General features: G+C 47.9%; 1 protein-coding gene across 21 annotated transcripts in view; it reads right to left on the minus strand.

Annotated features, from left to right (window-relative positions):
- The window catches only part of Heph (polypyrimidine tract-binding protein 1 heph), a 478,446-nt gene that overhangs the window by 156,797 nt on the left and 296,075 nt on the right, over positions 1–25,574 (minus strand). For 15 of the 21 annotated variants that reach the window (XM_076444562.1, XM_076444546.1, XM_076444557.1 and 12 more), the window contains one exon: positions 17,374–17,427. The exons of the other annotated variants lie outside the window; for them this stretch is intronic. In XM_076444562.1, the coding sequence (XP_076300677.1) occupies positions 17,374–17,376 (3 nt within the window). In that variant the 5' untranslated portion in view covers positions 17,377–17,427. The remainder of the gene's footprint in view (positions 1–17,373; positions 17,428–25,574) is intronic. 21 annotated transcript variants of the gene reach the window in all.

Here is a 25,574-nt window from a genome sequence, read left to right on the forward strand (position 1 = left end):
GCCATTTCCAATGGTCCGGCCTGTCAGCCACTCTTTCTCGTCTAAATTGAATCAACGCCCCGATGTGTGTGCACGCGCGCGCGCGCGATTCGCGTCGTTCCGCGACGACCATTGGATTTTAATTCGATTCGCAGCATCTGGACGACCGAGATCGATTAGTTTTCGAAAGTACAGGCTTCCCCTGTAGGGGTCACCAACATGTCGAAACTACTTTAAATTTCCTGTGTCGCCTTATAAACTAAATTATTTATAGAATACTGTTGCAGTTACGGGATCGCGAACAAAATTTTCAGAGTTATGCAGACATATGTGGATAACACCTCCGCAAAGTTTCACCTCTCAACTTTCAGCCGTTCCGGAGGAAAAAAATGATCGAAGTGGCCGGAGGTCTTAAAAATCATTTGTTATTATTGTTTGAAAATGATAGCAACTTTTCAGCGACCGGTGTTGAGTTAGGCCAGCGGCAGAAGGAAAGAGGAAAATCAATCGAACGTGTTCGCGACGCTCTACGACCGTTGATTCGCAAAACAATGTCTGGCGAAAATTCGCGCGGGCACACACCGAATCTACATTGTCGATCGTATAATCGACAGAATGAACCGAGCGGACGGTTAATTGCGCCGCGGGAAAGTTCCGCGTCCGCCGGAGAATCGACGGAAATAACGTTGCCTTGAAAAACTCGGCGACACTTCGCCGGCTAACTTGATTTACGAAATTTCCATATTTATACGGGGGGCCACCGCTCCGTCCATCCATCCGGAATGCACACTATATGTCCCTCCCTCCCTCCGCTCGCCACGCCCCACGCGCAAACCCTTTCGCGGGTTAAAAGCGTCGGAGGATTAGAAAAACAGTTCGAGAGGAAGCCTTCACTCGACCCATAATTAATTTAAACGCGAGTGGTGGTGCTCTGGCAAAAACTCGATCGGGAAACTAATTGACGGCTCTGGGGACAGCGTTATCGATAAATATTGATAAGTCGAGGTTGACTTGACCCGCCAGGGATTTGTAAAAAAATAATTATTTCTACTGTGGTTGATTTATCCCCGTCTACGTGGCCCCGACATCCGTCAGAGGCCGGCGGAAGGCGGGGCGAGAGCCAGTAGGAGGAGCCTGGTAGCCACTCCCACCGTCTCGCTCGGAGCTGCGAGCACTGTGAGGTTCTGTGACAACGACAGATTGGCCACATGAATAGTGGAGTAGTTAACGATGATGAGCAGCTATGTGGAAAGGAGGATTGCGTTATTAATAAAAGAATGGGAAACGCGGTCTCCGGAATAAAGTTTCCTGTCACACGCTTCTCTTGGCCTGTCACTGGCTGCTGCTTTATCGATCCGTTTTCGGGGACAACGAAGAAAGTTCGGATTATAAGGAGTTCATTTCCGAAATGGTATTAGCGTAATCCGTGGCTCGTGGGTTTACAGCGACGGCAGCTTAACCGGCAGAACTACATTTGCCGATTTAAGCTTCTGCTTAAATATTAGTTCAAGCGCCGTGGTAAGCTGCTGGTGTTCACGTGTAACCGCGGGGAAACCTTGAAAACGACCATCGGTCTTCGAGGTAAATTTGCAGGAAAAATTAACGCGCCGAACAGTCGAATGTATTCGGTGGATGTAATTTTCGCGAGTCTACGAGCAAGCTGTAGAGGAAGCGCTCTTACGTTCGCCGGCACTCTGATTTACATCGTTAAAATCGATGAAAGAGCAGCCGGCTAATTAATGATTGGGATCAGAAGCAAGCCCCCCTGTGAAATAGTAGCATCCCATCTGTTACGCGGCTGTGTAGCGAATCTTCCATCCCCCTCTCCTAATTTCGCAGGGAAAAATATGGAGGCAGAAAGTGTGTCCAGCAAGAGCCGTCGAAATGCAGCCAAGAGACGTTCGCCTCTTCGTCGCGCAGGTTCATCGAATATTTAGCTGACCAGCGCATTGAATATTCCCCGCTGGCAATAGATTTCGAGCAAGGTGTAATGCGAGTCGTCGTGCTGCTACCAGGTGCAACACGTACTGGGTGTCCCCGAAATGCACGCAACTTCCAATCAAGTACGGAGCACAAATGCTCGAAGAATCAAAAATTATTATAGTATTCTTCCGACATGTCTCTCCAATATTTTTAATATTGAGAGAAATTGCACAGAAAATTTTAGGGTTGTATCACCGATGCAGTGAAGAATTTACATTGAATTTTAACGTGCCGTCCCAATGCAGTGGAAACAGCAAAGGGATCAGTTACAGAGGATCACGAAGATGCATTTCAAAATTGTTATCTACATTTTCGTTGCATTCGTAGCGTGAAACTCGCGAGACACCCGATATACGCACAGAGGGAAGGCGGACCGAAGACCATGAGAAATAGCGGAGGGTGCGGGCACGGGGTGGCATAGAACGGCTGTTCGAAGAGGGTTGCGAGTATCGAATTTTCACCCCATCCGAGAGCATTCGTATTAATATTTTACAGGATACCGGCAGACTTGCTAAGCCAACCAAAAACGAAGCTCGATGGTGCAGATGCGGCGTCAATGGAGGCGAAAGTCGATCTTGCGAGATATTCTTCTTGAACGCGTTAGCGCCTAGCGTACTGCCGCATTACGTGTCGAAATAGATTTTATGTGAACCGAGGAAAACGCATTTACCGACGTTAATAACCAGGTTACTATACAAGATAGGAAGGTAATCAATTAGAAAAATGACTTAGCTCCGCCCCTTACACATTGCTCCGCCTCCTGCCGACTGCTCCGTCGAATTTTTATATTCTCTGACTTGTGCAATTAAAATTTTAACTAGTTCGTATCCCCATTGACATGCTGTTTTGCTCCGCCTTCTTAGAGCTTGACCCGCCCACCCTGAAGTTCGTACAAGTTTAGAAATTGTAGAGCAAGTCAAGAAACCGCAGAAAATTTGACAATCAGAGTATTCCTCGAAGTTCTTAGCATTACACCGCCCATCTCCACCACTACACCGCTTAGCCCCGCCCTCTGAACCCTAGCACCACCCTTCACGCATCGTCCCCACCCACTGCCGAGTTTGTAATTGCAAGAAAATCTGTTGACTTTTCTAATTCTTTCCCGTGACGCATCCGAACCGCGCCTTTCAGCACGACCGCGCTAATTAAATCACTGAACCGTTAAGTGTCAGGTGAACGTCACGCAGCCCGGATATTTATACAGGTGAATATTAACGCGGCAAACTGCGGGAATCAATGGAGTAACAGGAAACAGAAAGGTCAAAGAGCAGGGGGAGGAGGGTTGGTTCAGAGACCGCTCTAAGAATCGAGAATGTCACCGGACCTAATTCATCGGGATTTAATAATAACGTTCGTGAAATTGCGTGACGTAGGGACGACGACTGGCGAATGAGAATCGATCAATCGAAGGGGATGGATCTCTATTGCTCCGGTTGGTTAGGCCAGTTTTCCTGAAACTAATCTCGTCTCGTTATTAGCGATTCCTGGTGCCCTGGAAAAAGAGAGAAAGAGAGGAGGGGGGTCGAGGGGGGACTAACGCAATTTTCTTGGAAGAACGAGCCGGATAAAAAGGGAAGACGCTCGTTTTTCCAGTGAAAACGAGTACACCGACGCGGACAGGTGCCCCGGGTTTAATCTCAACCAGGGTTTAATCAGAAATGCCTATCGAAGATCGATCAGTTCGAGAAACGTCCGATTCGGGGTAGCTCGACGCCCAACGTAGAAAATATTCGCTGGAAACAATTTTCCTACAACGTGTAAACGAAAACAAAAAATCTAATAGAACCCCTCACCTCAGCCCGCACCCCCGCCGGCAGACGGAAAAGCTTGATGAATAAAACGTGTAACGAATTTTATTATTCGACCGGCGGGAACAGCGAAAGACGAATCGAATTTTAATTAAATCAGAGACCGAACATGTAATAGGCGATATATCGGAAAGCCACTGATCCAGATTTAATAAAGGCGGGATAGATTTCCTATGAAATTAATTATCCCGGTAACACAATGGACCCATTGTTGCGCGGTCGGGATATTAATTTAGGAAAGAAACGACGAAACCTGGGAACGGTGCAGTTACAATTACGCTTCCCCTTCCTTTCTCTCTTTACCCCCACCTTTCGGCCCCCACTACGTTCTACAAAACTTTTTGCCATATTTCGCGCAGTGTTACAAGAGGCCGAGGGGCAGAGTGGGGGGAGGGGGGCACGGAGATAAGAAAACTCACGTGATGAGATTCACGTGCTGCTCGATACGGGATGTTGTTATCAGTGTGCCGTGCAAACAAGGTTATAATGCGTTCAGGGAAGTTCGGCCTGGCGAAAACCTATATCCTCGAATCGACTTCCTCGAGGACGGTATATACTCCGCCGAGTAAACTATTTTCACGGCAAAATTTTTTCGATGTTGAGTACACGGCAAATAGAACGGAACAGAGTGGCGTAGGCGCCGGGGGTGGGAAATAATTACTTTCCCGGGGAATTTCGTCGTGGAGCCGGTCTCGCCGGAGAAATTACTCATTATTTTAGGGCCGTGCGTCGTCCTCGGAGCTCTCCTGGGAGCGTACACCTTTTCCTATCCGCCCACGCGTACACACACGCCCCCCGCGCACCAGCAACCGCGCGCGTATACCAAGGGAAACTTACAGTTTTCCCCAAGTAGAGAATCGTCTCGATCACATCCCCGACGCGGCCAACGAGGGAAAGAAATTAATCGGAGATTTATCTTATCAAAGAAGAAATCCCATTATCCGGTGGTACGTGCGGCGATACCTAAGTAAATAAATAAGAGAACGTGAGCGAGAGTGAGAGAGAGCTTGACGGAGCTTCGGAGGTGGGTGGAAAAAGGGTTGCGCACAGCAAGCTTGCACACAGGTGCGACCGGGAAAAACTCACGAAATAAATCTCGGTTGCAACCAGCACCGCCCCCGCCGCCCCCCGGTGTTCGCGTTCACCTGTGAGAGACACGGCAAAAGTAGGAAAAAGGATGGCAGAAATAATTTGGAAGAAACGTTTCCGGATTATTACGGATCTTCTCGTCTCTCTGTGTTCGCCTTGCGTTTTTTCGCGCAATCACTGTCCGCTTTTTCCCCGCCGCGGCACCTATGTCTCCCCTTTTTCCCCGGACACGGTGAAAAACGGTTCGACTTACTCACTCGAACGTCAGGACGACGTCGTTTCTTTGTCCCGGTTGGCCGCGACGTCCGGAAATATTTTTAAATCATTCTATTGCGCCCCCGCGACGAATTTGCACGCGTGCATTAAACATCGGGTTTACGAGGGGGGTTGCAAGAAACGGATTGCTCGATCCAGCTGAGAGATCGCCCTGAATGTTTTTGTGTGCAGTCTTCAATAAATTTTCATTCAAGAAGAAAAAAATTCGCGAAGGTGTCAGTGTCTCGCCTGTTAAGAAGAGCGAGGAAACGAGCATCGTCGAGGAGGGGCGAGTTTGACCGTCATTTTTCCGTCAAAGAGAATTCCAGGCAGAGTTCCGGACGTCGCCGGCGAGCCACCGGAAGACGGTATCGAAGCAAAGCAATTATGCCGGCCGCAATTACCCGCGGTGAGAAGCGTCTCCTTTCGCACCTCTTTTTTCCCCCTTCTCTCTCTCCCACTCTGCTCCCGCAGGGGAGAGTAATTGCGCCCAGGAGAGGCGCGAAACCGTGCCCAGCGAAAAATTTAAATTGTCCGTCTTCCCCGGGTCTTAAATTGCCGCGGCGGTCTCTCGCTCGCCCTCTCCCCTGTCCTTCATCCATCTTACTGTCATCCGAAAATTTATCTGCGGCCGCTACGTGCAGCCACGTAGCGTGGCCGAGATAAGGAACCTAGGATACTGGACGGTGCGAAATTATACCATCCTCGAAATAGAATCCTTTCGAGAACACGCGGAAGTTTCTATTGTTTCCCTGGGATCACTTAACAGTGCTCCTTGGGCTGTCTGCGAGCCTGGATCCTAGCATATTTGCTGCTCTATCTCCGGTTTCTAGTAGCACTTTATTATTCTTTCTTAGCTGTTCATAGAAGGCTCTGTTTTCTAACTGAGAACAAGGTCTGTCCTCTTTGAGAACCATGTTCCCAAAGTATTCTAGTTGGGAGGTAGCTAAATGATCTGCCTTTCTTCTATTTGGCTCTAGCTTAGGCTATGTCCTCTTTGACGGCGACGTCCACAAAGTGTCCTAGCCGACAGGTAGCTAAACGATCACCCACTCCATCATTCTTTGTTTGATTCCGCTGATGGCGTCGATTTGGTATGTCCTCTCTGAAACTAACACCCCAATATTAGCCTAGTTAACAGGTAGCTAACTGGTTACACGTTTCATCATTCTCTAATCTCTACTGATGATGACCCCTATTTACTGCTAGCTAGTACCTACCAGGACCGCGATATATCCTGCTTGAAACTTGGGCTGTCTGCGAGCCTGGATCCTAGCATATTTGCTGCTCTATCTCGGGTTTCTAGTAGCACTTTATTATTCTTTATTAGCTGTCTATAGAACGCTCTGTTTTCTAACTGAGAACGAGGTCTGTCCTCTCCGAAAACGATGTTCCCAAAGTATTCTAGTTGGGAGGAAGCTAAATGATCATCTGTCTTTCTTCTATTTGGCTCTAGCTTGGGCTATCATCAGGGCTGTGATATGTCCTCTTTGAGGGTGACGTCCACAAAGTGTTCTAGCCGACAGGTAGCTAAACGATCACCCACTTCATCATTCTTTGTTTGATTTCGTCTATTTGGTATGTCCTCTTCGAAACTAACACCCCAATATTAGCCTAGTTAACAGGTAGCTAACTGGTTACAGGTTTCATCATTCTCTAATCTCTACTGATGATGACCCCGATTTACAAACACCGCACCTCCTCGACAAAAACGATGCCGAAAGTTGATTCTAGCGATCAGCTGATTAACCGATCACCTGTTCCACGGTACCCGGCGTGTCCAACTCTACCACGCAGTCGACTGGAGCACAGACACGTCGGCTGTACACCTCGGCGCGAAGATTAATGATATGACGAAACCGGGACCGATGTTTCGACACGTCCCGAGACTAAAGGCGCCACGCTATCGTTCCTCGGGAAGGAGTCAAGTGGCCAGATGCTCGAGGACGGATAAAACCCCGCGGAAGAAGGTACGCAACGAACGGCTAGGTAATCGCGGGCGCGGTGTAATTTAAGTAGACCTTATCGAAGTTTATCGCGCCGGTTCTGACGCCACGGCCCCATAATCCACCGGTTCGTTTCCAAGCTGGAAACCCATTAAGGTAGCAGTTGCAACACGGACGCGGCGCGCACCGCGGGAACAAAACGAGAATGAGCGAGAGGAAGGAAAAGACCCTCCCCTCTCTCTCTCTCTCCTCTCTGCCGTGCCACGCCAATCCTCTCTCTCTCTCTCTCACTCTCTCTCCTCTTTCTCGCGGTGCCGGAGTGATTAATGTGAATGGATGGAAGAAACAAAAAGGGAGCAGGGGAAAAGGAACAACGAATCCGACTGCCGCGCTCTTGGTGTTAATTTTTTTTCTACGGTCTTTGCTCCCTACCAGCGGCCGACGCGTTTATTACGCTTCTGCAATCATTGAAAATAGGCTCGGGGCCCAGATGACACCCGATTAGGCCCGAAATTGGGCCAGGGGAAATCACTGTAAAAAATATAGCCGAGGAACGAAAGGATTTGCAAAAATGGAGACAAGCGGCGAGGTTATTCGCGAAAAATTTTGATGGGGCATTTCGGTGACGCTTATCTGATTATTCTGGCATAAATCGTGTTCAGTATGTTACTTGCTACCTAAGTTCCAACAAACTGGAGGGAAATATTAGGTTGTTGCATATGAAATGTCCAATTTTCAGCAATGACATTAAACAAACGCGATTTTGTGTACCCAACGTATTCTATCTACAAATTTCAAGCTTTTTGATTGTATTACGCTAAAAATAAGATATCATTCTCGTTTTTCATTTACAAGATTGTTATCTTGATATTGTAGTTCTTTTTTTTTTTTTGCCATCAACGACTAGCAAGTTAATTAATCACCACGTTTTGACCAAAAATCACATGAAAGATATTCCTCCGGACATATAAAAGGAATACAGGACAGTCGCGTTGGTTGACGTTGAAATATAAACTTCATCTAAAAGTAAACTTATACATCTAAATTAAAATTGCTCGTAGGACATTAAGGATTACCTTTGTACCTTAAAGTTTTATACATATAATAAACCTATAGACTGTAATAGCATTTCTTGATCGAAACGTTCCATAAGAGTCGCATTCCCCTCCAACTATTTCCAACAGCCTAATAGAAATTGATTTTCCTTCTTAACATGTTCAATAGGTCGAGTACGATATAATAGTACTTTGAAATTTGCTGGAGCGGCGTGAAAGTCACAAATACTCCACGCGTTTGGTACAGAACGCGACGTGTCTCGATCATCGGGAATAGCGTACGAAGGGACGCGGAATAAAGGGAAGAATGCAGACCGCGGCGAGATGATCTTGATTAGATACGCTTGATGATCCGTGGCCGCTTTTCAGCGGGCATGGCCGCCGGGTCCCTAAGGGGCTAAAACGATGAAGAGTCAAACAGGAACAACGCGCGCGCCCACACATGGAACGTTCTCTCTCTCTCTTTCTCTCTCTCTCTCCTGATAGTCTGCACGCGCGAGTGACTCGCTTGCTCGAGCGTGTCCGCGCAAAAGGGAATTTATGCACGGTTCGTCGACGGGCACGAGGGCGCAAAACATCCCGAGCTAGTAAATATTAATGCGCTCATTAGCCGGGCTTCATATTCATGCTATGAAAACTCATCGTTTATTATGTAACGATTGCCGGTGGCCGAGCGAGGAGATCGCGCCCAGATCGCGGATTACCGGTTAATGATAATCGACGAGGCTGGATTTCGATGACTTCGCACTCGAAACCGGCCAGCGAGGCCCGCGTCCTGTCAAAAATCAAAAATCCTGGGAAACTTACGTCATTCTCTACATTAGGAACAATTAGTAAGTACCATTTCTAGTTTAGGTGCACGGCAGTGCAAGTTCTCGCACTACCTCCTTTCAGACGAAACAACTTAGCCGTTTTTCAGAGGCTTATAACTCGGCATTGGAGTTAATCTTCGATACATTGAATTCGGATTTTGTCTTGCAGATTAGAATAGGATTTTTTTCTTTGATACCTACTTGATAATTGATGAAATTACAACAAAAATTGATGAAATCCCAACGAAAACATCCTGTAAACAGGAGCCAAGTTCCTATGGCCGTAAAAAGTTGTGAGATGAAACGAAATACGGCCAAGTTCGTTAGCTTAGAAATACCTCCTGCAATACTGAAGAAAAGCGTTTGTACAAATTAGTTTAAAAGAACGCTATTTAATTCTTAAGGAGTTACATGGAGGGCTAAATTATTCAAACTTGTCCGTTACTTTTTAGACCAATGGACATAAAAGGTGTTGGGTAGCGGCCAAGTTTGAATAGTTTAGCCCTCCATGTAACTCCGTAAAAATTAAATAGCGTTGTTTTAAACTAATTTTTACAAACGCTTTTTTCGGTATTGCAAGAAGTATTTCTAAGCTAACGAACTTAGCTCCTATTTACAGGATGTTTTTGTCGGGATTCATAATACAGGACCTTTAATAACGAAAAGTCGTCTGCATACAAAAGTTTGAATAAATATTTTCCAATTAAATACAAAATCCACGTCGAAACCGTGGTCTCGAATTTTCCAAAAACATGATGGAGGTTGGTTCAGCGACTTCGTCGGCCAGCCAATAGCATCGCGGGGCGTTCCATCGATAAGAACAGCGGCGATCGGAACGAAAGGGTCCAAAGGGACACGGGCCGAGTCCTATTTCATCGGGTTCCGATGAGAGTTTGGTTCCGCGAGCTTCTGATGACTCGTGAAACTCCTCGAGACGACTATAAGCCGATATATTTATTGCCGGAGATACTTCTGAGACTCGTTCCCTCGGCCTGTGGAGTCGATTTACTAAATAAGGCCGGAAGTGGATTGCCTGTGACATCACCGTCAAACTTTCTACCTTTGAAGTAGGATTTCAAAGGATTTTTCCCTCGGTTACCAATCGAGTCGGCCTCTCAATGATAAGAACTCTCTCTCTCTCTCTCTCTTCCCACGGGGAAACTCAGTTTCGTGTTTCTCCCGAGATGACGCAGTTTAATTAAAGGAGCCCACTTCGAATCATGTTATTAACACAGCCCTCAGAGGTTTTTCAATGGCTTCGCTCTTTCACTCCGGCTCTCGAGTCCTTCAGTCATGCACCTGTTGAAACTGTTTGTCCGACTAGACAATGTATAGCGATCCTATCACAGCGCTATAGTCGCTACTACACTCCTGCTAAATGCCTGAGGCTGCGATCGAAATTTATTTTCATCGACTCTGGTTGAAAACAGTCCTCCAAACCGGCGATTAAAATGAATTTCGATGAAGCTTTTGAAGACTCTTTGAAAAATCGTTTTAGATCCGAACGCTCTTTAGGCTCTCTGTGGTGTTGCTCTTTTTTCCCGCTCTTATCATCCCGTAGAAAAGAGACTGTCAGCCGAAGTTAGCCGAGATAAAAGTTGGGATCCAAAGCTGTCGAAGACTCGTGTCAAACGGGACCCAGGCACCGCGCGGCGGGCGGGGGGGGAGGGGTGGACCAGCGGGAGAATCTCTCGATTACTCTTCCCCTGATTTATGGCGGAGAGAAGTTCGATTCCCGCGATTTACCCTGTTCGCATTTTCCAACGAACTTTTCGAACTCGGAGGCTCCACGGAACGGATCATTAACCACGAGCTAACCCGAAGACTCAGTGAAGGGAAGAGCGGAATCCATAATTCTCGCGAACGCGAAACGAAACGAACTAAAGAGGAACCGTACCATATCTCGGGTCGTTCTCGACCCTCTTCGTTTTATGCATGTTTATCCGTGATTTCGTCGAAATTCGCCAGTGTACAGAGGTCTTTTTTTTCTCTCGTCGACAGAAATTCCAGTCGGCCACAATCCTGTCATCGTTTGAGCGCGTTACAAGCGGAGCGTCTCTGTGCATTCAGCGCGCCCCTTCGAATCCCGCTCGGCTGTCTCTCTGTGTTGTCCCTGTTGCTCGCGCTCCAAAAAGATAACCGCGGACACCTCGTTTCCGGTTTCTCGGTCTATAGACGCCGTCGAGCGGCACGCAAACGAGGCCAGCCGGTATTATTGTAGCCGTTTCTCGTACTGCTCTCCTTCAACGAGAATGAGAGAGAGAGAGAGTGGGAGCAAGCGAGAACGAACTGCGAGCAAAAGCAGAGGGGTGGCTCGTTCGTTCGGTCGTAGAAACTGGCACGGGCAATCTTTTTCAGGCACTTCGGGAAATGTCGAGAAGCTTTCGCGCGCATTTACCCCAGACGTCACTTTCCCGGCCGGTGAAAATAGCCGGCTTTAACCGGCATTGAGCCGCGCGAATAAAGTTGCCACGGTAATTAGTTTTAGCCCGCGTAGCTAAAACTGCTGGCTGAATGGTTAAATCTGTCCCCGTTGGATTCCACTGAAATTCGGCGGCCGCCGTCTGTCTGCTCGACGCGTGCATTATTCCACAGGGTCCAGAAAAGGTTTACGCTACGAGACAATGCGGTATCCCAATCAAAACTTCAAAAAAGTAAACCAATTACGCCAAGTACATGAAAGTGGGAAAAAAAGATAGAAGATAATAAACAAAAATAATATAAAAAAATATGTGAAATCTCGAAATGAGCTGCAAGTACATAAAGGTGCTTTCCAGTAACGTGCAAAGGCGACACTGTGTAACACAATGTAAGATTCGGTGAAGATAAAATGTAACATTTAGACATTTGCCTAGATGTCCGCGGCCTGGAAGTCAAATACTTGGCGTGGCCAGGCAAGTACCGGTACAGGGTGTTTGGTAATTTTTCATGTACTTGTGGCGTCGAGACGCTACCGCGTCTCTAGATAAACCTAGTCACTGGTATTTCGTCCAGAAAGAACGATCACCAAACGAAAAGTAGCTTCACTTCTAGCCTAAGTGCTAAACAGATTCCCAGCTAAAAATCCAACAGCCTCGCCGACTTCGACTCTTATTTTCCTATCAGAGGCTAAACACACTCCGTTCCCAGTCCCCAACCACGGAAAGAAAGGAAACAGTCGAATCCCTCGCCCGCTGGCTTATCCTTTTCCAGGCGATTTACGTGCGAAGTTCACGGTGGAAGGAAGCGAATCGTTTATCACGCGGCGAGCTAATAGATAGCACGGTGGTTACGTGTTCGTGGTTCGATCGGTGCCATCCCTTGTCCCTAACCCCTGGAATCCACTTTATCGGGCCGATCGACTAACAGCTGCGGGAATCAAGCTGGGAATCCGGTCTCGAGGCGAACTTCCGAATTCGCCTCGCTGCCGGAAGTGCGTAACTCTTTGCCTCCGTGCCTCCCGAAATCCTCCGGTTTATCAGATTTCGATAATTTCGTAGAAACAACCGGTGAATTACGTGCTCGAACGTGTCCGACGAAAATTTTTATACTTCGCGAGATGTGCTTTGAATAAATACAGGAAATCCGATAGCAGCAGACACAAGAAAAACGGCCAGACATCCTAAAATGACTTATGCATGTTTCCGAGTGGGAACATTTCATCGGCGAGGTTTTATGGCGGCAGCATGGAGAGAGTGGACTTTATGCGAAGAACCAGCCCCGGCTGTTTTATAGTAACCCTCGTGACGCTGATTTTATGAGCTGTCGGAGGCCAACTGTAGATTCATTCAGGAGCAAACTTTTTGAAAAAAAAAAAATAGCTGACGAATTGATTGATGAAGAGACAGTCGAAAGACCGCACGAGAATGAGGAAGAATCGAGTCCGGGCCCTCCTATTACCGATCACGAACAAAATGAGGATTACAAGCTCGGTCCTTTCGTCGGTTTATGAAACGGCGATCGGAGCACGATTAATTACGGTCCCCCATCGTCGGCCTGATACCATCCCGAGATGATTAATTTCCCGACAACACACCGGACGACACGAACTTTCCACTCCCTTCTCCCCCCGCCGGTGGCAAACTTTTGTGTGTTTTCCTTTTTCGCGGCGCGCACGCCGAGTGAAAAATGCCGATGTCTCTCCGAGTCGAAAGTTTTCACTGTCCCGGGTTGCGCGGCGAAGAAAAGGTGAAAAGGCTCCTTTCGAGAGCCCGAACTCGCGAAAGTGCACACTCATTTCCGTGTTCCCTGAATACCTTCGATCTCGCTTGATACAGTATCGCGGCATTTTTCACGCGAGGACGGATGAAAGTTCCTTCGAAGGGGAATGAAAGGGGACAGAGTCGCTCGGGGCGGCATGAAACCTCTGCAAAACCCCTCCTCGCGAGAGAGAGGGAGAGAGAGGAGGAATTTTCTTTCGCCTTTTCGGAGGGTCTCGAACCGTGGCGACACGTCTGCCACGGACTAGAACAAGGGAACTGAATTTAGAACGGAAAAGACCTGACGCAACAACGTATCTTCTCAAAAGCGACATTCAGCACGATATATCTCGATAAAAAATACAAACAAAAGTAAAATTCATGGCTCATCTGATTCCGCGTGGAAAATGCTGCAAATTTTCCCTGAGTCAATATTTTGTACGAGTTATAGTTAATTTGTTATTTTCATAGACAGCGATCATGAAAAGCGAACAGTTTCCTGTATATATCTTGAAACAACAACGTATCTTCTCAAAAATCTTGAAAAAGAATAGAGATAAAAATAAGATTCATGGCTCATCTGATTCCGCGTGGAAAATGCTGCAAATTTTCCCTGAGTCATTATTTTGTACGAGTTACAGTTCATTTGTTATTTTCATAGACAGCGATGATGAAAAACGAACAGCTTCCTGTATCTTGAAACAGCAATATTCGAAATATCTCGAAGAAAAATAGAGACAAAAATAAGATTCATGACTCATCTGATTGCGCGTGGAAAATGCTACAAATTTTACCTGAGTCATTATTTTGTACAATTTCCGTTTCAGACGTTATTTTCAGTGATAGTGGAAAACGAACAGGTTCCTGTATCTTGACGCGCGATTATCCGAGGAACGATCCGTAACGGAGAGAAGCTCCAGGAGAAATAATCGACGCAGTTTTTCACGGGGAATGGAACATAATTGAATTTGGCAGTCACTGACGAGCGCTCGCCTCCCCGGGAGAAGCCTCGAAGGGGAAATGTCAAGATACCGTGGGCTCGGGAATTTCTTGGCGCGGGCGAGGGATCGAGCCAAGAAGAGGATCTCCCGTTCCGAGTGGCGGGATATCGCGTTATAGGTCGTATGATAGATTACTTTCACTTGCGCGATGCTGAGCCGCGAATACGTCACTCCGCCGCGAAAATAGATTCCGCGCGATTCGTGGCACGGAAATTCCATTCGTCGAGGCTGAACCGCCTCTACTAGACGGAAATGGCTATAGGGGTGGAAAATGTGCTCCGGGGATTCCGAATAAGGGAATCCGGTGCAGTTCTACTTGATCGGGACTCGATCTACCTACGCCCAAAGGTCAATTACCGAAGGGCTGCGCCGAAGGGGTGAAAAATGAAAACACTTACTCTGCCAATTACTTTCGGAGTGGATCGAGACACGGTGGGGGCTTAAAATTTACAGGAAATTGCTCAAGGACCGTCCCAAATTCAACTTCTAACCGTAAAACAATTCCACAACCCCTTTCCTTTAAAGAGAAACATTCAATATTGTAGTCAAGTGAATTTTTTTTAAGAGAAATATCGAGTGCAAAAATTTCAAATTTTACACACTTGTTAAGAATGATTTGAGGAGTGCAGACAAATTTTTTCAAGCATTCACGATGAGTTTTTGCAAAGTTAGAGGGTTAGATTCGATTTTTGGAATTTCGGGTGAAAAGCGAGCCGATCGATTAGAGGGTGCGTATCTCAGGTATACCCGGAATTCTTATCGCAAACACGATATTTATCGCGAACAAACGATTGGCACGCGTCCCATTTCGTCGAACGGAACGACACTCGACACGAAAATTCCCCTCGTTTCGGAGGCGCGATTTACTCTCCCTCTGAGCGAATGTTTCCCCGTGAGCTTCTTTCGCTCGCCCATCTGCCTTTCTTTCGTTCACGGCGGAGGCTTTCAAAGGCGAAAGCTCGTGTTCGCGCCGAGGCCGAGGCCGGTGCCCGAGCCAGGAACATCAAAGCGTGCGTCGAGACGCTTTCCCCGGGAATTTTCTCGCCGTGCAAGAAAGCCCATCGAAATTTTCCTCCTCTGTTCGCTCGATAGAAAGTCCGTAGTAATTTCCGCGAAGTTGATCGCGGTCTACACCCTCTCCCACTCCCTCGTACGCCCACGGGGGTGAAAGAAATTTCGTTGAAGCGACGCGAAAATTGAAATTTTGAAACCGTCAACGTTTATTCTCCCGCCTTTCGCTTCAGAGATGTGCCAATCCTCTTATATTCCTTCCGTAGATACGATTCGGTAGTTGCACTGCCAAAAGTTGGAGTACGAAGACTTCTGAAGAGCCAGGGCCTTGCAGATTAAGACCTTTCAGAATTGAAACCCTCCAAAGTTGGTACTTGCAGGCTTCGGACCTTGTAAACATAGACCTTTGCAGACTTGGGCCCTCGCAGGATTAGGATATTCTAAAGTAGAGACTTGCAGGATTTGGACCTTGTAAACTTAGAGCTTTGCAGGCTTAGGACCTTCCAAAGTTGGGACTTCCACACTTCGGACCTTGTAAACTTAGCCCCTTGCAGGATCAGGACCTTTCAGAGTTGGGATCTTCTAAAGTTGGGACTTGCAGGATTAGGACCTTGTAAACTTAGAGCTTTGCAGGCTTCGGACCTTGTAAACTTAGAGCTTTGCAAGCTTAGGACCTTCCAAAGTTGGGACTTGCAGAATTAGGACCTTGTCGAGTTAGGCCCTTGCAAGCTTGGGACATTGGAGTCCTAGGATTTTCTACAACTTTATGAACTGAGAGCTTGGAGTCCCACTATTCTAGTTACAGCCTCGCAAACGTATGCAGTTAGGGTTCTAAAAAGTGGGGGGGGGGTCTTTTAAGCCTGGATCCTAAGAGCAGGGTTCTCAGAATAACATTTTCATAGAAATGGCAGTTTCGTGTCTTCCCTCGCCTCCCGAAGTTCTCCCGCCGTTGATACTGAGCGAAAACAATATTCGCCGAAGCAAATGGTAATGAACCGACCGAAATTCAATCTAAACCGTGTAATCTAGAGCCGCCCCTTTTATTACGCCGTAAAGAAGGCTCGTTTATGTATCGGCCGACGGGGTCAGGAACACGAAAAAGAAAAATGCCGATAATGAGGCGGAAAAGGGGAGCGAAAATACGTGTAAGTGGTAATGGCTGACTCGTACCACGGTCGACCACGTCAGAAACATGTTTAACTTCGACGATAGCCGGGGGTTTACTCCCTGGTTGATAAGGCCTATCCCCGTTTATGCGGAAAATAAAAATAACTAGGCAACGAGGAGCAGCCACGAGAGTACATCGACACGAGAAATATCTTGCGGACTGATAACGACTGCTAGTAATAGACTCACAGGAACTTTCGAAAGATTCAGCCGGAGATTCAATATTCACGCTATTGCGTAGAAACGATTCCTCACTTGTTACATACCCCTACGTTTGCAACCCTTCGCGACCGCCCTGATGATATACAAATAGGTTCGTATCTAATTCCCGGGGGACACGCCTTACTTTAACGACGAGGGTGGAAGAATGGTGGGGCTACGAGAACGCGACAACCCTAGTCGCTATTTCATACCACAGATGAAGCACAGAAATCGCCACCATTAAAACCGGAAAAAAATTCAGATAATTCAAGAATTAAAATCCCTAAAGTCGATATTTACCTGGGACACATCTATCTACCTTCGAATAGTCACCTATTTTTCAGAGGCTATTAAACATTACTGCGAAGATCTTACTCGGCATTCATCAAAGCCAACTTACACCCCCGGCGGGTTAACAGCCCACCGGGCGTATCCAACGGGGAAAGAAAAATTTCCGGCACGTACGCGGGGGCAAACGGACGCGTATAGAAAGTATTCCCTGCACAACAGCGGCACGTGCTGTGCGCTGCCAATTATAATGACCCACTTGAGCCGAGGTTCCTCTCCGGCTCCCGACGGATGTGTCTGCAGCAACGGCCGCGGCGGATCCGAACGCGCCGCCCGCGTTGGAAGTCGGTTAATCGTGCAAAAGAACCGGTATATATCGCGACGTTAATTAAGAAGGATGTCTCGGGGTATTAGCCGAAGCCTACATCCCCTCCTCCGCACCCTCCCACTCGTTCATCCGAGGCGACGAGAGAGACGAGGGTGGCTCCGGCGCGTGACGCAACCACCAGCGAAATCAGAGCCGTCGTGGTGTGGGTGGAGAGAACACGGCGGCTCGTGCACGCCGCGGGTGAAACGGGAGTACATTGCTTTATGGCTTACCATCGTCAGGGACGCGGCCGTCCCTCGAGCGTACTGGAATTCCGGGACACTCACCTGAAAGCAGAGAAAGAACACTGTTAGAACGTCTCTGGTAATGAACGTGGCATTCAAAGATACCGGTGCACAATTGCGCTCGATCCACCACAAGGTCATTTTGTACGCGTCAGATTCGCACCTTCGGTCAGGGTGAAGGTCGGGCAAACTTAGGAGGAGGAGTCCAGGAAAGTGGGCGGAGCTTGGACCCGGGGAGAGGGCCCTTGTAGGCCAACGAGTTTGCGAAGGAGGGACCATTACACATTAAAGATCGGGCAAAACATATAGAAAACGGAAAAATTTAAGCAGTAGACGGAATCAAAGTTCGGAGGAGGAGGAGTTCAGGAAAGTGGGCGGAGCTTGGACCCGGGGAGAGGGCCCTTGTAGGCCAACGAGTTTGCGAAGGAGGGACCATTACACATTAAAGATCGGGCAAAACATATAGAAAACGGAAAAAATTTAAGCAGTGAGCAGAGTCAAAGTTCGAAGGAGGAGTTCAGGATAGTGGGCGGAGCTTGGACTCGGAGAAAGGGCCCTTGTCAGCCAACGAGTTTGCGAAGGAGGGACTATTATTCATTAGGGCCCAAGGAGAGCGAGTTCCGCAGTCAACGAGTTCATAAATTCATAAATTGGCTATAACCAAGAACGATGGGTCGGAAAAAATGTACAAGCAGAAGTGGGTGGAGCTAAAAAGTGCCAGGGGACCGCCTCCGGAGAATGTTCGCGGCTATAACTTGCAGCAAATATGTAATTCTCTGATTAAATACGTGCCGCCAGCGTTCGCAGCCGTCGCGTCCTCTTTTTCTGTGATCGAGGCGCTAAAATAGACCGAGAATACGTTTGTGAAATTTATTGACTGTCGCCGCGGGCCTGCATTCAGTTTCAGGATGAGTGTTCCGTCGATGTAAATGCGTTCCCTTGGATTAATTTCCGGCGGCTGGCTATAGGTTCGCTGCTGCTACTTATAAGCGAGCGAGAATTTTCCCGTCTGCAAGGAACGTTCGAAGCATGTGGTTACGAGCGTCGAGGGAAACTTCCAGCGAATCGGAAGAAACTTGGAACGGACTGTTCCAAAAATGTTTTCAATTATTACCGAATTGTCGATAAGAGGAAGAGTTCGAGTTCGCGGGAGTACAGTGAATGGGGAATGCGGTTATAAGTCGTGCCGGTTTCTGAAGCGACGCGGACAGAAGAGAATACCCCTGAAAATGGAGTCGAACCGTTTACGAGGTATTCTTGGCGGCTTCCCCCGGGACAAGTTCGTTTGAACAGGGGCAAGGAACGAATTAATTGGAAGGTAAACGCATGTCCATAATGGCGTATCCGACATTGTATGTACGTGCGATTTCGTGTCCCCGGGGCAGCGTGTCCCTTTAGTCGTTTCAAAATGCCTTCCGGCGGCGCAAACAACGTTGCCAGTTTCAACGTGGTTTTGCGCACGCCGAGCCCGTACCGCTTACATCGATAGAATTCATGTTTAGTAATTTCGCCCCACATTCTTCCCCGTTCTCCTCCCACGTGTACGCATCTCCCCCGCGCCGCTTGGATTCGCTTTTAACCTGCAACTTTGTTTTTCCGCGTGGTCCGAATAAAATCAGCGCGGAATCGTGTCGTTTATAATCGGCGGGGGCGTTCCAAGTGAAACATTAAGATTCCTCGTTCGCCAGACGAGACGTTAATAAGCAAATTTTCGCGGAAAGCAGGTCGCGCGTGACAGCTCTTCGAAACGCACGCATAAATCGGACGTGGCGTGTCGAGCTCAGTTTCCGTGGCTTCGCCCCTTCGAACGAAGGGAGGATTACCATGGGGATGCCGTGCAAATCGTATCGTAAATCTTCGAACAAGCCTTTCGACCGGGAATCGACGTTCCTCCACGGTTCTGCCCGCGAATCGACACTCTTCATTTCGTGAAACATCTACTTTGGAAAAACACCGGACTAGAAACACGCGTATCGATCCGCGCCGCCGGTATTTTCACTGATTACACACAGTGGACCTTTGTTGCAACAGAAATACGCAAGCTGAAACGGAAATTGCTCGGATCCGCTATCAAACATCGTGCGCACTTTTCTTTTCCTCGATTTTTATCGGCCCCCGGTGCCCCCTCTGTTCTCTTTTCATCGCCGGCAAAATTGTAAATCGAACGGTGCGCGCTGCTCTTTTTTGTTGCTCGCGTGCCCAGCCAGAGAATCAATAGACCGTTGTTTACCAGCGCGCGCCTTACTTAAAGCTGGAAGACACACGTGCGCCACCGTGTGTTTCTGCTCCTAACGTAAATCGAACAGGATTCCCGCACATTCCAACTAGAATCCTCTGGAAATTAGAGATTCCGCGAGATTTTCCACGTGGACTGTACGCTCTACGATTCCCGGACAGAAAAATATAAATGAAAATGAACGCATGCGTATTCAAGACACCGTAAACGGCTCGCGCGCCATGAGAGCGGAACAACTGTTATCAATTGCGTGCCGACTGACAGCTGCGGATGATTGATAACGAGGTTCCGTGTCCCGCTGCTCGGTGACACGGCGGGAAACCTGGCCACACGAATTTTCCACTGATTAAGTCCTCCTCTCATTAACGGCGGATACGGCAGCATAAATTCTCCAAGATTTTCCTGACTGAAAGGATACCGTCGAGACAATTTACAGAAGCCTTTCAGAAACACCAGAAAATAATTCAGTACACAGTTTGCAAGACCGGGTTCGAACAGGTTTGAAGATGTTTGGACACGTTCGAACTATACTCCGCGACAAAACTATAAGACATGTGCGAAATTCGATGAACATAAAATAAAGGTGGCACAACACGTTACGACTAAATAGAAAAAAATATTTTTCATCAACTTCCACCGACCTTTTCTTAAGTAAAATATACATTGTCTTATAGATTTGTCGCACCTTATTTGATCAAAAATTAGAAATTTTAATGAAACTTTTTTCAATCTAATTCTACAACATTGCCGCTATGGAAATGTATGTGCTTTAGTTGATTCTTTGAATTAATAACGAAAAAATTGGTATTAATAAAATATTAGCTAAAATCGCAGCTGTCTTACAGTTTTGTCGCGGAGCGTAGTAGAAATCCGCTTGCTAACTGTCACCACTCCGTAATTGTTACAACGACCGAGCCACAAACGGTTCATCGCGGGGGATAAGAAACCGTTAATGATTAACAAGAATGGAAGCGTGCTGGGACTGCATTATGCAGTTAGCGAGCTGCGAGATTAGCATACTCGTTGTCCACGCCACGGAAACAATTACCCCTGGCGTCGGGGCGAATTCGCGAACGGTTGCGTAATATCGACCCGATGAATTCTTAAGTACTCCGGATTAAGTTCGAGAACAGCGTGCGCGACAATCAACTTTTCAACGATTCCACGAAAAATCGCAAGCCGAATTTGCCAACAACAAACTCGCGGGCCAATTCGAAAACGGTGAAATATTTACACAACCTTTAAAACAGAAACCGCCCGTTCATCTGTACAAGTTAATCCAAACATTTCATAACAAACCGGAATCACGCCCTTTCCACATATTTGCGATAAATATACCAGTCAGTTTGCCGATTATCTGTCGATGATCTGTGTGCGTCATCGCGCAACAAGGATGTGGTCATAATTATACTGTAAACATACATTTATTACGAATCATTTCGGACACATCAACGTACTGGAATTAGGTTCTTAAAATTGTAAAAAAGAAGAGCGAAGCTGCTTTTTATGTTGCATAAAGGCGCAGTAATAATTATTGCGAACTTCGGGCGGCAGGTATCAACGAGAAACTAATTTTCCCCGTTGCGGAAAGGCGGCGAGAGGTGCCCGGAAAATTATCTGCAACCCGTAACTTCGGGTAACGCACTTAGGCCGGCGGCCGTTCGCGGCATAAAGAAAAAGAGAAAACGGAAAGGAAGAGTGCATGGGGGCGCCCAAAGAAACCGTGTTTCATCCCTCGGGGCGCGCGAGGGGTGAGAGGGCGTTTCCGAACACGATGGCCAGAAAACTTGCCAGGTAGAGTAAGGGTGTGCAACAAGGAAGGGCAATTTATCTTGTTGTATTAGCAAATGGATGATAATGATGCCGTGAGAGAGAGAAAGAGATGGGGGGGGTAGGTTGAGGGAGGAGGATGGCTCGGGCAGAAAGTGTCGGAAGCTTCTCTGTAAGCAGCCGTAGTTACCAACTTAAGTGTCGGTGCATTAGTGTGCCAGCTTCTTAAGCATGTAGCCGGCGTCGCTGCCGCCGGTGTATATTCGTGACAGTTTTCCGAGGGTTGGGCGTTGTGTATCGATATACACAGCCCCCCTAAAACCAGGGACAAGAAACGTAATGCGGGTTCTATTTAGGCGGCCTGGTACCTTGGCGTCTCGCGAAGGAAAACGAACTCTCTCGATGCCATTACGTTCGGGGGAAAATGCTAAGAAGACTTAGGCGAACGCGCGGGGAGTCCTCTGAAAGAGGAGACACACACACAACTCACGGAAAATGAACGTCAGATTACACGGCAGTTATCTTTCTATCGCGGAAAAATCGCAAATCACGTATTCTCGAATTTCCCCATCTATCAGCGTGTTTCGAACATTCGTGCAGTTTCTCACGAGACCCTGTAGCCTCTCCTGTCATCCGCCATTGTTTCGACGTCATGGCAACACAGCTGCTCTGTTACAATACTAATTGGTGCCGGTTGACGGACAGGTTTGTAAACAACCGCGGAAGCATCCGGCAAGAGAGAGAGAGGGAGGGAGAGAGAGATAGATAGGAGGTCTGGCCCCCTTTTGCGCTTCCACAAAGGCCGCCGACTTTTCTTCTCCTCTACACCGGGCTAGTCTACTTTGCTCGACTAACAATGGGGATGAACACCCTCGGTTCCGGCAACAATGCGCCAACAAGGCCACCTAACGACTCACGGACCTGGCAAATTGGCGGCGCCCGCTTTAGCTAGACGAACCTGGCGATTCACGCTGAACGCGGACTGTTCAACTTGCACCGATTATGCAGCAAGTTGAAAAAGTTGTCTTGTCGTCAGCTATGCTGACCTTTCAGAGGTGGGACCCTCCAAAGTTGGGACTTGCAGGCTTCGGACCTTGTAAACTTAGACCTTTGTAGACTTAGGCCCTTGCAGAATTAGGAACGTCTAAAGTTGGGATTTGCAGGATTTGGACCTTGTAAACTCAGAGCTTTGCAGGCTTAGGACCTTGTAAACTTAGATCTTTGTAGACTCAGGCCCTTGCAGAATTAGGATCTTTTGAAGTTGGGACTTGCAGGCTTCGGATCTTGTAAACTTAGACCTTTGTAGACTTAGCCCCTTGCAGGATTAGGACCTTTCAAAGTTGGGATCTTCCAAAGTTGGAACTTGCAGGCTTCGGACCTTGTAAACTTAGACCTTTGTAGCCTTAGGCCCTTGTAGAATTACTCTTGTCGTCAGCAGTGCTGACCAGAAACTGGACCAGACGTGGTGTGACCCTTGGAAGCAAGGTAGGTTAACTGGAAAGGCAGTTCCAGAAGCCTGGTGCAGGTTTAGGGTATGCGGATTGATTTAGGGAACGTGAGATTGCTAAATTAGGTCCCCTAGCCTAGCTAGAGGCTCGAGGTACCTGTCCGATCCAGGACATCCAGGAGTCTACATCAAGATTTAAAGCATGTGGAGTAGCTAAACTAGGGTCCCTAACCTAGCCAGAGGTCTAATGAATTTCCTCCTGCTCCGACGAAGACCGGTAATGCAAACGAATATAAGAAAACACATGACAATGGGAATGACGGAGTGCGTCTACTTCGCGGAAAAATAAATCATCGTTAGCGCGATGGGTTTGCTTAATTAGAAATCTAATGAATCCTGACACGTCTCCCATTAGTCATCCGGCGGATTCTATCGCGGCAGCGAATATACATTAGCGCTATAATACAATCATCATAACTCATGCTTCGCGAGCTTCGAATACACCGAATCTCGAGCTAGGTGATCCGCGGGGGCAATTATCCACTTTGCCGTGGCTACTGGAAATCCGACGCGTCGAGGATGCTGATGGATCCCCGTGGCCATTACATACAGATCGTCGAGTCCGTCGATCCTGGATTTAGGGGGGGGGGGGCTGGTGAAGGTCGTTGTGGATCACCAGGATGACTCTGCGATGTGCACAGATGGCGAGGAGAAGAAGAAGTAGAAGAAGAGTAACAGAGGAACAGAGGGGCTGGCGCGACGTAAGGCGATTGGCCCGTCGCGAGGAAATATAATTTCCCGATGCGCAGCCGGTGATCACGAGTCAGCCGGGTCGGATCCTGCCGAAGGAAATACGTCATATCCTCCGCTGAAAGGCGTAATTCCTTGTACGTAGGTACGCCGGTGTCGGCCAACTAATCTACACGGTATTACGGGGCTCACGTGTAAAAGGGGTGGGAAAGCTGACGTGGAAGGAAGAAATAAGAGGAGCATCGACGGAGCCTGAAAAGGAGTTCCTGCAGCCGGCGTGGGCGGAACCCGAAGGGGGGAGAGGGAGGGAGGATGAGCGACAGATAGAGAGAGAGAGGGGGGGGGTGCCAGTCGGACTTCCCAGAACCGAGCCTCCACTCCCGTAATGAGAAAATCACAAAAGGTATGCCACTTGAATGGGCTCCGCTCCGCGGTACACTGACGCGACGGCTGTCGATCCCTTTCAAAGTCAGCTACGGGGTTCGCCTCCTCGCCCCTGTACCGGAGGCTGCTCCAATGACCTTCGAGTAATCCGTTTTTCAATCTTATCGACGGGGATTTGTTCCCCGGGAACCGAGGATATCGCGTTTCCTCCGCGGAGATCGGATTATCATGCATTGTGCCCCGGTAATGATGGGATCGCTGGTTTCAACAGCCAGGCCATCCAACCGATGACTCCTGATGGCCTGTTCCGACGGATCCGATAAGATTGTCGCAAAATTGGCTTCGCCCGCGTTCAACCGGACCTAGCCAGCCACGCTCCAGCCTCTTCAGCTGCCGGAATAGAGCGCGTGTGAATCTAGGCGCAACTCGATTGCACGCAACTAGAATGAGGACCTCAAAATTAGTACAACCTTATCTTAAAACGAAACATCTTTGTAGAGGAACCAGGCTTTTATTTTTCAGTGCTACGGCACTTTTTCCAGCAGCCCATCCTCCCGCAAATCCAAGCGAGGCAAGAGTTCCTAATTTGTCTCAGTTTCTTGAGTTTCTTGGACGGTTCGGAAGTACTTCTCTCTCCATAACGACGGCGGCGAAGTCGAAGTTCCAAGAAAGGAGTAACGAGGCACGGCTTTGAAATATTCATGAGGGTACCTGTCAATTTTTCGCGATGTCGAAATTCTTCGGGTGAGTTCGTCCAGCGGGGTGCGGACCGACTGGATTTTCGTAATGGCTGTGAAATTGATTTCACCGTGGGCTAGGCCAAGTGTCCCGCGCGCGCGCTTGTCCGGGATCGTTATTGTTCGCGTCTCCTAATTAAATAAACATGAATCCGTCGGGCCACAGCTTCTGTTTCGGACGATATTCGAAGGCAAATTGAAAAACAGAATCACGACGATTATTCCACCCGGCGACTGTTTTCCATTAAAACTTTCCCTTAACTCGATTTTATTTTTCTTTCGCCCGGAGAACTCGACTCGCCGAGAGTGGAGAACGCCCCGAACCTCTATTTTCCAGACACTCCTCTCTCTCTATCTCTCGTGTCTTCGATAAATCACTTACTAGTTAAATTAATAATTTTCTTTTTCCTCTTCGCCGCTGGGCGGGGGAGAAAAAACAACTTTGTAATAAATTGTTACACCGTCGGGAGCACCGTTTGTTGCGACAACAACGCCGCCGGCGACGAGAGCGCGTGACGTTTTGATTCATCTAAATCCCGCTGTTTATCAGCGTTATCTGTGAACCGGCAGAAAACCTTACGGATAATCCGGCGTATATTCAGGGACACGTAGCGGCTATTAATGCGCGATAGCAGTGGTCGATGGGAAAACGAGATACAACGAAATTAAAGCAAAGGCTGACCGAGCTGTTTCCGGTTCTCCGGGTGTGGAGAGACCGGTAATTGAAAAAAATGAAAATAAGCGAAGACGCGGGCCGGGGGCAAAAAGTGCTACCGCCAGGCGGGCCGAATATATTAAACCTTTCTCAAAATTCAAGTCAGCACTTGCCACCGCCGTATCCCCTAGGAAAATCTACCAAACGTAC

This window comes from Lasioglossum baleicum, chromosome 20 (assembly GCF_051020765.1).
Source record: "Lasioglossum baleicum chromosome 20, iyLasBale1, whole genome shotgun sequence".
NCBI lineage: Eukaryota > Metazoa > Arthropoda > Insecta > Hymenoptera > Halictidae > Lasioglossum > Lasioglossum baleicum.